At 38.0% G+C, this 15,636-nt stretch overlaps 2 protein-coding genes across 3 annotated transcripts in view; one reads left to right on the top strand and one right to left on the bottom strand.

The window, feature by feature from the left end:
* Positions 1-8,198: 8,198 nt before the first annotated feature.
* LOC137871409 (trace amine-associated receptor 1-like) lies at positions 8,199-9,194 on the bottom strand. Its single transcript, XM_068709221.1, has one exon. The coding sequence runs from the start codon at positions 9,192-9,194 to the stop codon at positions 8,199-8,201; it is 996 nt and encodes a 331-aa protein (XP_068565322.1).
* A 2,294-nt stretch (positions 9,195-11,488) lies between these two features.
* LOC137871121 (adhesion G protein-coupled receptor F5-like) overlaps positions 11,489-15,636 on the top strand; it is a 40,316-nt gene continuing 36,168 nt past the window's right edge. For both annotated transcript variants that reach the window (XM_068708739.1, XM_068708738.1), the window contains exons 1-3: positions 11,489-11,570; positions 14,862-14,956; positions 15,047-15,098. In XM_068708739.1, the coding sequence (XP_068564840.1) occupies positions 14,864-14,956; positions 15,047-15,098 (145 nt within the window). In that variant the 5' untranslated portion in view covers positions 11,489-11,570; positions 14,862-14,863. The remainder of the gene's footprint in view (positions 11,571-14,861; positions 14,957-15,046; positions 15,099-15,636) is intronic.

The raw sequence follows: 15,636 nt of genomic DNA, 5'->3' as shown, positions 1-15,636 counted from the left end.
GGCTTGTTGGAGCATACATTTAGGATTTCGACAGCATTACCACGACCAATTATCCATCTTCATTACGAAAATACGATTTATTGTCTGGTGACATAAAAATAATAGATATATGGACCCTACACGAGTCGAACCTTTGATCATGACCGACCCAAAATGATTATGTGTAATCTGAACTACCACTGAGATAAGGAGCAAAGACAATGTTACTTCATTCATAATCGTGAAAAATTCATATTAGTAAATGCTTCACAATAATAAAATTGTAACGAGCAGATTACGTATATGATATAGTAACCTTGCAAAATAGTAATATATCTACAATATAGTCTACTGGCTCCCTTTTCTTCTTGCATCATTTAGACCCACCGAAAGAAAATATGTAATTGCATAGGCAACATGTCTTTATGGTGAGCTACGTGCACTAACGTTGATGAATTAAAACAAGCAAAACATTTTTAGCAAAACGCTAAAAATGTCATGTCAATGTCCTAACTTCTTACATATCTTTCAACTTGAACCCTTACTACTACTACTACTACTAAGTTCTGCTAGCTAGCTTTCAGCTTCACAACAGTCACGCTAGCCCATTGACCAATCACGCCGCACGTTAATGCTGAGCTGCACGTTATTGCTGACGTACTTGTAGGCCACCGAGACAGCTCTGGCACATCAAAGAATATGCCCAACATGTCAAACTAAAAATCTGATTGGTTGAGGACTATGACAATCAAAAATATCATCCCCATTTACTTAAACTGCAAAGGCTTCCTAGCGGGCCTCGGGCCTCACTTCTTACCGAGAGAAATAGGGGTGAAATCTGAATGGATAAAAGCTCTACTTAAAACAAGCTGCACTGGAAGCAGTGCTGCAGGCTGGAAGCAGAGCAACTGAAGAAGACAGTAGCTATGCAATGACAAAATAAGCTAATGGGGAAAATAATTAGAATACATGTAGTGTTTTTATGAAAAATTATTAAATTAGAAAATAGCTATAACTTTGTGATTCTGTGTAGGCCAGGAGACAGCCCACCACTGATCCTCCATAATATGTACGTGCCAGCAAACTAAGAAACATACTGACGGGCATTGGTGGCCCATCAGCAATCATTCTTTCTGGCCCGGGTCCGCGCGCCCTTTCAACTTAAGTCGGAGTTTTCCATAGCGTAAGTGTACTTCTGAACCAGTTTTTTGGCAAAATATTTGTCCCACATTGATGACGTATTGAGACGGCTTGTACTCTGTCCCACATTGATGATGTATTAAAAGCGGGATTTCTCACTTCGCGGATGCAAACAATGAGCAGATTCGGCTGGCTGCCATCTGAAGCAATTGAAGAAAAGTGCGAACAGTGGAGATAGATATGCTTGGTCAAAATTTATAATTAAATAAGTAAATGTAAACTAATATGCAAATCTCCTGGTTAGCTCCAGTTGTACATTTACAAATGTTTTATATCCAGCCATGTTCTCCTGAAAAAGAATCTGTTTGTTTAGTTTTTTTACACGAGTGAATGGCTGAGAGGTTTGTATTTACATTGTTGTAACAATTGAGTACATTGTTTGCATCTTGGAATAAATATTGATATGTTCTTGATCACTTTGTGTTTTGTCTTTTTGTCTTTTCTGTTAAAAAGATAACTGAGACTTTTGTGGGTTTTGAGGCACTGATGGCCATTCAATGTAATTTATAAATGCTTTGTAAGTCATTGATAGTCCTCACTTTAGATGAGGTCACACAAAATACTTAACTAACGACTAGTAACCACAATACATTACATTACAGTCATTTAGCAGATGCTTTTATCCAAAGCGACTTACAATTCAGTATCTATCTACACACCGTAGATGCAGCTACGGGAGCAATTTTGGGGTTAAGTGTCTTGCTCAAGGACACATTGACATGACTGGCAGGGATCGAACCGCCGACCCTCTGATTGAAAGGCGGCCCTGCTCTCCACTTAGCCACGGTCACCCACCCACCTGAATTAATCATGAATTGCAGTATAAATACGCGTTTATAAAGCATATATTAACATAGTCCCTCACCATTAGTGCATATCTAAATCATTATATAAATAAATGCATGAATAATGTACATCTAAATAAGTTCTTAATCATTTACTAACACTTTATAAGTGATGTTATTAATCATCTACAACTCCTTAATAATTGGTTTGTAATATATATATATATATATATATATATATATATATATATATATATATATATAATACTTCATTTACAAATGGGGAATCCATCATTTATAAAATATGAAAATACAATCACGAAACACATAATAGACGAGCTTATTAATCAAGAATAAAACATGTATAACTGTTGTTATGAATTGTATCCTAATGAGTGTTAATGACCAATGCTTTACAAATGATGAATTAAGTGTTTACTCATACTTAACGAATGCTTCATAGCATGTAGTTATTATAAAGTGTTACTGCGACCTGTCCTGCTCTTTATTGGATTTGGAGTTTATACTTCAGCAACTCCATCTGAACTTGTTATGCTAGATGGCTTACATTCACAAATTGATTTGACTTCAAAACATTTACGACCACATAATATTTCTGTGTATCCTGTTCATTTCCGTACTTATTTCCTGTTGCAAATTAATAGTATTTATCAAGATCTTCAGACGACAGCGTTGACTCTTAGATTAGCAGTTCTCCTCCAAATTTTTGTTTGGTAAGTCCGGTAATGATGGGCACAACTCTACATTAAGGCTCAGATATTAAGTTGTTTTTTCCATTTTAGCTTCTATGGCGGAGCAGCACCTAATAGTCAGCAGATTGATGTCAAACATTTTGAACCACAAATAAGTTCCTCAACAGTTATGTTTCATTCAGGCATTTAACTGTACAAAAGGGTTTAGTTGTATTACTGAGAGTAAATATGTAGTCAGAAAATCCAACATACAGTATATTCAGGTAGATTAAAATCATATGCAATGATATTATGCAAACTGACATCTCTTCCATTAGGGGTATGAATGTTGAGTCTTTGGTCCCTGAGCTGCTCTGGTGGTGCAGAGCTCGGCTTTTCCCCAAGGTACGCTGTATAAACAAACGATCTAATTGTCACTAGGCAATTAAGTCATGTTTATATGTGAAAGTTACAAGCTACAAGTTACAGGCTGGGAACAAAAAAAGATCAGCTGAGTAAGAACAACAATGACATGACATGGTGACAGCAAAAATAACTACCATCACTATTGTGCAAGAGTCAGGTTTTAGTTAGTCATACACAGTCCGTGTCGTGAAATGGCGTGTTCCATGTAACCCGGCCCACAGTTACAACTGGGAACTCCTGGAGCAAACATATTTAATTTGCCTAAACCACCCACATTGCAATCCGTTGATGAAAGGCAAAGTTTCCTTTTAAGCTTAATAGCAAAAAACTATCCATCAACTAACACAAGGACATCGATAAATTACACTACAAGCGAGACAAAGGTTTAATTGTCTTCCCATACTCTTGCTCATGCTGCTCCCTCTCCCACACAGATCAATGCTCCAGCCTTGCCAGAGAGCCGTTGCACTGATCAGGGATCAAATAAAACACTACAACACCTCAATGCACTTTTTCTATGATCGTATGTTTTAACATCGCTTTGTGTGGAGCTGCTTTTTTCTCAGTGCAACTTCAAATTACAGGTTTCAGCCCCAATTCTGTACCGACACCGTGACTCACATTAACAAGCCTCTTCACCCACTTTTGAGCCATGAGCTTTGTGCAGTACATGGAAGTACTAATGGCAGTTGGAAAGCCCATTTTAAGGTCAGCATATACTAGCAGGTTGCTTGCACTAGTCGTTGTGCGATCATGAAAAAAGGTGCCTTTAAAGTCCCGGTGTCTACGATATCAATCTCACAATGTCAAGACCTATCGCTTTAATGCTGCACCAATCACCATTTCTATATTATCAATGGATCACAAGAGATTCTGATGTGACAATCACAGCTCACTGCATCTCAGACTCATGCATTATGCTGTATGGATTGTATTCAAATTAATTTGACCAATTCACACGTTAGTTTGAATTTGTTCAAACTTAACTTGTAACCAACAGTCGACATGGGTACGTCAACTCTCAACCCAAACCTGGAGCCAGCAGGACAGGAGGAAGGATAACATTTACACAGTGTGGGCAGCATTCTTTCAAATAAGACACTGATTGAAAGAATAAGCGTATCCTGACTGATTGCTACAGTGGCTTGCAAAAGTATTCATATCCCTTGAACTTTTCCACGTTACACGCCACAAACATAAATATATTTTATTGGAATTTTATGTGAAAGACCAACACAAAGTGTCACACAATTGTGAAGTACAAAGAAAATTATACATGACTTTTAATTTTTTTCACAAATAAAAAACTGAAAAGTGCAGTGTGCAAAAGTATTCAGCCCCCCTGAGTCAATACTTTGTGGAACCGCCTTTTGCTGCAATTACAGCTGCAAGTCTTTTGGGGTATGTCTCTACCAGCTTTGCACATCTAGAGACTGAGATTTTTGCCCATTCTTTGCAAAACAGCTCAAGCTCAGTCAGATTAGATGGAGAGCGTTTGTGAACGGCGGTTTTCAGATCTTGCCACAGATTCTCGATGGGATTTAGGTCTGGACTTGGACTGGGCCATTCTAACACATGAATATGTTTTGTTTTAAACCATTCCATTGTAGCCCTGGCTTTATGTTTAGGGTCGTTGTCCTGCTGGAAGGTGAACCTCCGCCCCAGTCTCAAGTCTTTTGCAGACTCCAACAGGTTTTCTTCCAAGATTGCCCTGTATTTGGCTCCATCCATCTTCCCATCAACTCTGACCAACTTCCCTGTCCCTGTTGGAGAAGCACCCCCAGAGCATAATGCTACCACCACCATGTTTGACAGTGGGGATGGTATGTTCAGGGTGATGTGCAGTGTGAGGTTTCCGCCACACATAACGTTTTGCATTTAGGCCAAAAAGTTCAATTTTGGTCTCATCTGACCAGAGCACCTTCTTCCACATGTTTGCTGTGTCCCCCACATGGTTTCTGGCAAACTGCAAACGGGACTTCTTATGGTTTTCTTTTAACAATGGCTTTCTTCTTGCCACTCTTCCATAAAGGCCAGATTTGTGGAGTGCACGCCCAATAGTTGTCCTGTGGACAGATTCCCCCACCTGAGCTGTGGATCTCTGCAGTTCGTCCAGAGTCACCATGGGCCTCTTGGCTGCATCTCTTGTCAGTGCTCTCCTTGTTCGGCCTGTAAGTTTAGGTGGACGGCCGTGTCTTGGTAGGTTTGCAGTTGTGCCATACTCTTTCCATTTCCGGATAATGGATTGAACAGTGCTCCGTGAGATGTTCAAAGCTTGGGAAATCTTTTTATAGCCTAACCCTGCTTTAAACTTCTCCACAACTTTATCTCTGACCTGTCTGGTGTGTTCCTTGGACTTCATGGTCCTGTTTGCTCCCCAATATTCTCTTAACAAACCTCTGAGGCCGTCACAGAACAGCTGTATTTGTACTGAGATTAGATTACACACAGGTGGACTCTATTTAGTCATTAGGTCAACATTCTATCATTCAGCAGTCATCAGGAAACTTCTGAAGGCAATTGGTTGCACTCAGAGAAAAGGGGGCTGAATAATTTGCACACTGCACTTTTCAGTTTTTTATTTGTGAAAAAAATTTAAAATCATGTATAATTTTCTTTGTACTTCACAATTGTGTGACACTTTGTGTTGGTCTTTCACATAAAATTCCAATAAAATATATTTGTGTTTGTGGCGTGTAATGTGACAAAATGTGGAAAAGTTCAAGGGGTATGAATACTTTTGCAAGCCACTGTAACTTGTATTTATTCTTTATGTTTACCGTGTTCTTATCTCAAGGTGACTGCAAGAATTTGGTATATTGATGTTAAGAACAAATATGGAAAAATAAAATCATGCCTCTATCTGAAAATGATGTATACATTTATACAATACTTATTACAATCATGAAGCCTAATAGGAAGGCCTACACATTATGCTTTGTATGTGTGGCGACTGCAGGTACTAGCCAAACCATCAACCAGGCATTGTGAAGGACAGCGAAATGTATCCCAGTTCTTTTGTTTAACATCATCATACAAGACATAAAGACACTTGTTTTGGCTCACTTTCTTTATTTTTCTAGATTGAGTGCATGCAATTAAGTAAAACTGAGTTAAAGTTAGTAAAAGTGTTAACAACGTTCCTGTCAGTATCCTGTAGCCGACCATGCTTCTGGCAAAAGACTGTGAGTCTTTGTCAGAAGAATACTCATAACGTTGTTTTCAACTAAGTTCTGTTTAGGTAAGTTGTGCTTAGACTCCAGAGCAGTTATGTTAAGTTTATATAATTATTTTAATTTGTCACTTTTGCTTGATTTTGTTACCCATCTTAATTATTGTAAATATGTTGGGTCAATAAAATCCCTGTTTCTCCACCTTTACCTGCTCTCCCAGCTTTATGCATACCCCGGTCCTTCACAGTATGGTAATAGAAATACATGACATTTTGTTGTACACTTGCATATGGGAGTTATTTTTATTCAAAGTCAATTTCATAGTCTCTTGTCTTTTTTGATAATGCTTGCACAATTTGCTTTATGTTCTACCAAATAAAAACTTCAATGTGAATATAACAAATGCCATTAATTTGTAGAATCTCTATTTTACAAGTGATATGTATTATATCCAGGACAGTCTAATATAAAGCATATGATGCTAAGGAATAACATCTTAACTAGGTCTTTATAATAGAAACAAATGTATATACAACTTCGTCAATACTGTTATAAATGGTCCTGCACACACATAGTTGTTTGATTTTTGGTTTTATTTCATCTTTCGTGTTCATATAACATATTTACAGTAATAACCTCACAATTTGACAGAACAGAGTGTACTGGTTAAGTGACTTTAGACACCTGTGTGGTGCAGACTCTGTGTACATAGACTAACTACACAGAGTACCAAACAGTGACAGTTCCCTTGCACCATGTATACTGTAATAAGCAAGACAGAGTAGAACCAACATGTTAATCTTTATTTTTTTCCTAATAACGTCAATAGTCAGTGCAAATCATCAGACGATGTTACACTGCATAATATCAGTCAATACAAATACAGCACAAGTTCAGAATGGAAGATGTGCTTATCACTATATCAAAGATGCCACAAACAGGTCAGCCACAGAGAGAGTAAGGTAGTTTGTGGGAGCGTAAAGCTGTTTGAATTAAATGATTATCACAGGAAGGTTTCTACATATTGTGTCAACAGTTAATGAGTCAAGGAAAATATATAACTCCACATAACATATAACAGGGGACTGCACATTGTTTCTGACGGCCCATTGCTATGAAACAACATTAGTCCAAAAAATCGTTGCATTGGACCGAAAGCCCATTTGCCCGTTATCCCGAAAACAAACGTCCATTCGAAGGACCATTTCACGGAAAACTCTGTGCAACAAACAGAAATAAAACAGAAAACAGCAAATGGCTAATTATTAGCCAGAATGACATCATTGGAACTAACCGATTTCTTTTCTAACTGGCAAAAGCAACCCCACCACTCTACCTTTTATTACTCGTTGCCTTCGTTGGTTGGGTTGGTTAGATATACGGTAAGAATATCAGTGTAAGCCAAACTTTTGATGTTTTGGAGTAATGGGCCGCAACATGGAACAATGGCCTGGCACCTGTGTGGAAGCATTTTTCTGTTGGCCTGTACAAAGTCAAGCATATTGGCTTTAGCAAAACTATTCTATAGATATAATAATGACATTTGTCACCTGATTCCCTGTTAGACTGTATGTAAGTGGTCACTTTGAGGCAAGGACTTCCTGTAAAAACATATGTTTAGGTAGAAAATGATAGATGAAAAGACAGAGCCATGAAATTAAATTACCTGCCGAAGTATTTTAGGCTGGTGAAAGAAATTGCTTTTGTAAACTAATTTACAAAACGTTTTAGATTCCAATCAAATCTGTTATCTGCATGTGTTATTGTGTTATTATTTACTTATTTTACTTGTATTAAAGTATTAAATTATTAATTTTAAATACAAAATACCTGTGTTTATACAGAACATTTTTCCTCAGTGAAGGTTGTATTGTATTTGTAAAATATGTTTTTAAAATATTTTTCAACCATTATTAAAATGTTATTTAAACAAAAAAAACAAGTCAATGGAGTTTTGAGTTTGCAAAATCACGTTGAAATAGTTTTCCAGAAATTATCATTCTGAAAGCTGTCCTGAACCAGCTGTAAAAGAAAGCATAAATAAATGGATTGAGCATTGAATTTGACAGTGCAAGCCAGTTCAGTGTTTCAATCACAGCAATTGGTGTAACATTGTACGTTAAAGGCTGAAAGATGATACAAAGAAAGTACGGAGTCCAACATAAGAGAAAAACTCCCAAAACAATAGCCAGAGTTTTGGTGGCCTTTCTTTCCATCTTACTGACAGTTGCTCCAGACTTTGTGCTCAGACCAGTTGTGTTCTGAATGCTGATTGCCTGTCTCTTTGCAATAAGGAAAATTTTCAGGTAGATACTAAGCATTATAATGACTGGAATATAAAAGGAAAAAATACATGCCAGAGTGGTCGATATTAGAGCATCAATTAAGCAACTTTCTTCACATTTTCCTTGATTAAAACCTGCAATTATAATGCCGATGCCAATGACAGCAGCAACTGCCCAGCTCATCAGAATCATAATCCCAATAACACGATCATTTACTTTACTTTTATAAGCAAGAGGCTGACACACTGCGTAGTATCTGTCAATAGAAATACAGCATAAGTGCAAAATAGAAGCTGTGCTCAGTGTAACATCAAAGCTTCCTCGTACTTTACAAAACAAACCCTCATGATACCAACATGAGGTTACAGTGAATGCCATGCTGAAAGGAAAGACTAGAACTCCTACAAGCAGATCAGCCACAGCCAGAGACAGAATGAGGTAGTTTGTGGGGATGTGGAGCTGTTTGAAGTAAGAGACGGAGATTATTACGAGAAGGTTTCCACATATTGTGACAACAGACAATGCGCCGAGGAAAACATATAATAAAACACATATTATGGAAGGGTTGCTTGTGAATAAGTAAGTTGTATTATCTGATTCATAGCAGGGATGTATGTCAGTGTAACTCCCGTTGTCAGTCACTTCTGGTTCCATGCTTCTACATAGATTCCTGAAATTCAAATTTCCAATATTAAACTGAGGAAAGTGTTCAAACACTTGCATATTTGCTTGAGCATGTGTAACCACAACATCAATTTTCTTGAGAAACAAAGACAAATTTAAAATAACAAAATACTTTTAGTGTGTTAAGATTCATACCAAACCTGGGTGTCCTGGGTGTGTGGCATTCTCTGTGCTACTGTGCAAAACCTTTTGACTAGATGTTAAAATAATCAATCCCACCTAATTACCATAATTAATACAAAAGTCTCCAGTCCAATTAGATGGGATATGCTACATTCTGTTTGCATGTGATATGAGGTATATTATACTGTGTGTGTCTTTGAGTCTGTTATAACAATTTCAAAGACATTTTTTAAATCAACAATTGAATGTTTACTAAAAGGATAATATAAGATGTACTGCACATATAGAAATGCAATGACAAGAACCTAACTACTGCAAAAATGTACAATACAATGAAGACTCTAAGACTACATCTAATATAAGTTTTAAAACAAAATTATCTCCGTCCACACGGGTGTTTCAGCATCGTTTTCGAAATAATCTCCATCCAATTGAAAACGAATATCACATGACTATTCACGTACACTGGGCATGCGGGTGCCGGTGTAAACAGGAAGTAGATTGGTTGCTTAGTTAAAAAAAATAATATATATGAAGTAATATAGTAGTCTTTAATAATGAAAGGTCATGCTTGATACTTAAGATCTTTCTCTAAAATCTTCTTCTCTTCTAACTCAAATAGACAAAATTCTTAGAAGTTTTATTTTTCAGACTTAGTTACATTGCTGTGTGTCTTGCTCTCTCTCACATCAAACTTATTTTAAAATTAAAAAAATTAACACACATAAAAGTTTACTAGCATTGTTTTCTATAACCATTGTTCGTTTTTTCCATGGTTGGCAGAGCGCTACCGCTCTAGCTAAGCTCAAGTGGCGGCGTGCTAGTGGGAGCGTAGAGTTACACTGTCGGGCCGCCCTTCACAGTTAACGGAGCGTTCCCGCTCAGGCTAACTCGGTGAGATGCTAGTTAGACTAGATCAGCATTGACATTGTGTCCATTGACTACTTGACACATTACGACCGTCACGGTGAGCAGAGAGTCATCGCTCCGGCTAACTTGGTGGGACGCTAACTAGACTAAGCTAATACTCGGATTGTGTCCATTGGTTTTGTAAACATTACGGCTATCAAAGTTAGCAGAGTGTCCTCGCTCAGGCTACCCCATACGGATGGTTCAACGTTGGAGTTATTTAAAAGCCTGGTGCGTCTCATACTGTCGTTATGATTAGTATTTGATGCCCTGGGAGTAAGACCAGGCTGACCAATGCCAAGTTCCAAAGAGTGAACATTTAAAACCTGCTTGTTCTCATTGCCATCCTCTTTGACAGTCAAACATACAATATTGACAATATCAGTGCACCTGGTGCACTAGCTTTAGGTTCCACCACTTCCTTTGAGAGTAAAATCCATGCACCGTTCTGTATATCGACCTTAAACATTCACACTATGGAATGAAAATAAAGTTCCCTGGAACGTACTGCAATGCTATGTGTCACATTTAATAGGTTGAAAAATGCGCCTACACCTGACAGTGATGATGATGGGAAAATGATAACTGATATTTCAATGAACTGCAGACTAACAATAAGAAACCCATGACAGTGAAAGTAAGTGAACTGAATGAATGAACCAGTGTCAGCCAGCGTCTAAATCTTCAGTCTCCGGACGGGCTTTCCCTGGGCATTGTTGAGATTTGGGCGGTGTGCAGCCTGCTGTCGGTTGTGTTAAGTGTTAAGAGTGGTTGGGCTTGGCTTTGTGTGTTTCCCAGCAGCCTGAATAGTTTTAGACATAATTGCTTTGCTAGATACCTAAACCCTTCCTAGACACCCACTTAACTTGGTGCCTTCTGTTGATTCATGTGAACAGATTGAAAGTGATTCACCTGTGCAACAACTGGCAGTCTATCTTTGACACAATGGATTCATCTAGAATTCTGAGTCACTGTCGGTCTCTTGGTGCTTTGTTTCCAACTTCCTGCTCATGAATTGTTTAAGGGAGATATTTAAAAAAAAACTATTATCTTAACTTATCTATCTTTCATTGCTTCACACATACGTATGGGTACAAGATGAAGTAGCTGATACAATCAGTCAAGTAGGCTGAGGGAATAATTAAACCTGTTGAGCTACCCTTACTATATTACAGGAAGTGAGCTGCGCAGCATGTTTCCCATAGTTCCACTTGCCTATTGACAGCCTCCACATTACACTGCTGACTTCTGTATTGACGTGTGTTCCCTGAACACCGGAGTGGATACATACATACAAGTGCAAGAGAGAGAATGGTAAGTGGCTACATTTACATGTCAGTGGGGACTTTATTGAAGAGGCTTTTTTCAGTGTTTGTGTTTTCAGGTTTGAGCTCACTGAGGCTGGTAGTTTACAGACAGTGTGACCTCTTTTGTGATTGTGTAGAAATCATTTGCCATGGTGCCTTTTCAACAAACCGTAGCTTTGAAAATGTGTGTGTGTTAAATGACTGGTTATAGTGAAATAGTTTTCCCTACTGCACAGTATTTACTGTATGTATTCTGGGAATATATTATATATATATTTATATAAAAAAAATGACTGTAATTTTGTATTGTTGGCTTAGTGTTGGTACCAATGCTTTTGCAAACTGACAAAGTCAAATACTAATCATACACAATTATTCCTTGACATTAAAAAGGGTCAAAAGAAATTACATTTATTCGTCTTCAGGGATCAAAATGTGTTTCTGAACGCTGGAATATGTGAGTGTTTGATGTGTGATATTTCGGCGGGTTCATAGTTTTATTTAGCTGTGCAGTTCTTTTCTTAGTTTTGACCAATTATTAATCTAGTATAAATAAAGGCGTCATTTTCATGGCATTAACACTAGTATTTTTAATACTAAGTGACCATGAGTTCCTTTTGTGAAGCGTATGAAAATATTTCTAATGCGAAAGGTCATATCAACAGGAACTGTGGCAGTGTTTGATAATACCTGATGGTTAATTCTATGGATCGATTAGGTTTGAGAGAATAACAGAAGTCAGGAAAAAAGGAAGAAATCGTTTACAAAAAGAATTCCAACTTTGCAGCAATATCTTTTGAGCCAGATATGCAACCTGGCGGATCCGACTGACCTTAACATCCCCAAAGTGAGGAGAAGGCATAAACAGATTCTGCATACGTATGCAGAATATTTTTACAGAGATTAGGAGAGAGGTGACTAGCCAGAGGCACGAAGGATGAGAGATGATGAGATTGTGTGTTCAGCAATGGAAACCCCTTGCTCATTCCGAACTTGTTTTAACACATTGATACCATGCTGTGACGAGTAGCCCGCCGCACACTTCTGTTCCTTGCGTACAGCGTTCCAAGGATCATCATGCTACGGAGTGGGATTAACTGGAGCAATCTTTGGTTTGGCTCCCAACCAAGTCCTTGGAGCTTCGGCTGGAGGAGCAGGCTCACTGTAGAGTCTAGCTCTCTGTAACACTGGCAGAGCTTGTCACCCAGAACTGAGATTCTTCCCTCCAGTTGGGCGATCTTCTTGCATTAGTTCGTTGTGTCCTTTGTTCCCAGTGTGAATGTGTGTGACTTTGCCTGCCACATTCCAGAATGTAGAATATGGGTCTGACATGATTTTTGAGAGACTTTTAAATTATGTAATAACAGCTCCTTTGTTCAGAGCAGTACTTAACAAAGGAGGTGTTGTCACCTGAGAGCCAACCAATGTTCCCTCGCACTTATAATGACATGTCACTGCCCGCTGTCAACACATTGTGCCCTTGTGCCATTTTAAATGCAGCACTATGCTTCATCTTTCAGCATTCACTTGGGCCAAACAAGCACATTAAAGTGGCAGTAGACAATTTTTCAACTTTCCCCCCTAGACGACCAGATTGCTTTCCCTTTTCCTCATAGCCTACTACTAGGGACAAATGAGGGAAAAAGCAAAAAACATATCAAAATATATGGTATTGTAATTCATTGCTTAGGTAATCGCATTCCACGGCTCTTCTGGCAACAGCACAGTGTCTTTCCCTAGCTGCAACCAACACAACCACTAAGCTTTATTCAAATGAATGCACAATAACGTCACCAACGGGCAATGAGCGTTTGATAATCATCTGGTGACATGTATACTTTTGGAGCTAGTCACACAGAATTTTGTTTTCCACAGTTACTCTGGTTGTTCCACCATTGGAGATGATAACAAATAACTAATATGCTCTAAATATTTTGGTTGCACACAAGAGAATTGCATAGTGAAAGCCAACCAATTAAAGGTGACCAATCTAAATGCCATTGGTGTTATTATTCCACAGCCATTACATTGTGAAATCAACATCGTTGCTTCATAATGATAAGTTAAAGAACTTTTTTTTTTGAAGTATCTTCATCTAAACTGCACATCTCAATCACTTTCAATTGTGAACAGGTCACCATTCTGGCATCCTCAAAAATGATAAATCTTCCACTGTTGTGCCATATCTAGCCACACTGGATCTTGTTGAGCCACAGCCAACATGTGGAAGCTTTTCTGTCCAGTGCAGTTAAAGTCAACTTGAAGAGGAAATGTCATTAAATCTGTGTTTAGAGGTAAACGTTTGTGCTTGTCTCTAGATAAGAAATACGTCTGATATCTGTCACACTTGGCAGCACAAACAGTTTCAGGCGTCAATGCTTCCTGGTTTCACCCAAATACCAAGAAACACAAAGTTACCTAAAGCTCACTGACATTTTAGATTTGATGATATTTGTTTCACTTGACGGAAACCAAACAAAAAACACTTAGAGTGACTTATAATTACATTATAATGCATTATGACATGAATATAATGAATCATAAAAAAGATGATTATTTATTACAACTGTGGAATTATGAAAAGTTGAAAAGCCACACACTCATGTCCCTGAGTCACCATCAATTATGAAGTTTTTTTATACTTGACCTTATAAGTCATTGTAAAATTATTTTTAATGAGTTATTAGTGTAGTAACACTACTACACTTTATTACTACAATAATACAGTGCTATAAGCAGATTATAAAGCATTTTACGTATGTTTATAATGCGTGTGTTTCCAACACTCGCTGAGTCAACGGCAGCTCCCTCACAGCTTGTCCCACGTTATATAAAGGACAGGGGGTCTAGCTGTCTTTCCTGGTTCCATTTGTGGTGATGGGAAACAACCAGGCCATCAGGACTTACAGGATGTGCTGTAACTCCAGCACTATGAATGCAACCCTGTGATTTCATTTCATGTCACCGATGCAACAAAGCAACAGCTGACAACGCCCATCCAGTTAATTGCCCGTGGTTGAGATTACCGTAAGTGATGCCACAAACGGTTTTAAGTACCTGCCCACGCAGGTATTGCAGCAACAAAATAACTACACAAATATTGTCACGGGGAACCAGTTAGCGGAGACAATAGATATGCTCCCTATCCCCCCTTTAAACCCTTGCGTAATTAATCCTTAGCTCTTGGGCTGTTTAACAATACAAACAATAGGCTGTGCAGCCAGTATGCTAAAGCTGATAGTAAATCACTATGTAACTTATTGTTCTTTTTTCTGTCCCTTCCAACCTTTCTTGAAAGGAATGGCAATACCTAAGAATGACTTGGTCATCATTGCCCTTCTACAGACAATTATTATTTTGGAAACGGGGAACTTCTCAAGTCACTTCTCAATGGTAGGTCCACTGCTGAACAAAAAATATGGGTTCAGAGGTTTTAATAAATAACACAAAGCAACTCTCTGAACGTGTGTTCTGTTTTCTCAGGTGCACTATGAAGAAGACCACTTTGTATCTCACATTAGGGAGAAAAGGACTGGTGAGTCCCATTAATGAATATGATTGAATATGATATGAATATTGGGAAATACACTTATTTGCTTTATAACTCGTAGTTAGATGAGAAGATTCATGAATACAACTCTAATGTTTGTCCACACATGGAGATTGGATCGCTTTTGACATGAATGTTTCTAGTCAGGGAAAAAACAGCTGACCTGAAGTCTCTTTTTCTTGCTGTTGTGACAACGTTGCCCAGCCCAACCATCCTTCATTACGACAGCTTTTTTATTTTTATCACCTTGGTTTTATTGACTAAACAAACACTATACAGCTATAGTATATAGTCAGCTTTATTTTGTGAGCGGTCTTTATGCTTAGCTAGGCTAATTGTCTCTTGGTTGTAACTCTTCAATGTACCGACATGAAAGTGCTGTCAATCTTCTCATCTAACACAAGAAAATGAATACACGAATTTCCCAAAAATATCCATCTATCACTTTGATACCATGTATATCATGCATGCATGGCTGTCAATATTTCCCAGTGTTGTTTTTTTTCTAATCTCATTTCAATCT

Source organism: Cebidichthys violaceus, unplaced genomic scaffold (genome assembly GCF_023349555.1).
Source record: "Cebidichthys violaceus isolate CVI_PGR_0920_01 unplaced genomic scaffold, fCebVio1.0.p SCAF_14, whole genome shotgun sequence".
Lineage (NCBI taxonomy): Eukaryota > Metazoa > Chordata > Actinopteri > Perciformes > Stichaeidae > Cebidichthys > Cebidichthys violaceus.
Note: the sequence above shows the minus strand (reverse complement) of the source record. Positions and strands in the feature narration are given on the sequence as shown.

Bases quoted from the DNA above. Each gene is read 5' to 3' on its own strand.
- LOC137871409 (XM_068709221.1), bottom strand. From the start codon at position 9,194: ATGGAACCAGAAGTGACTGACAACGGGAGTTACACTGACATACATCCC.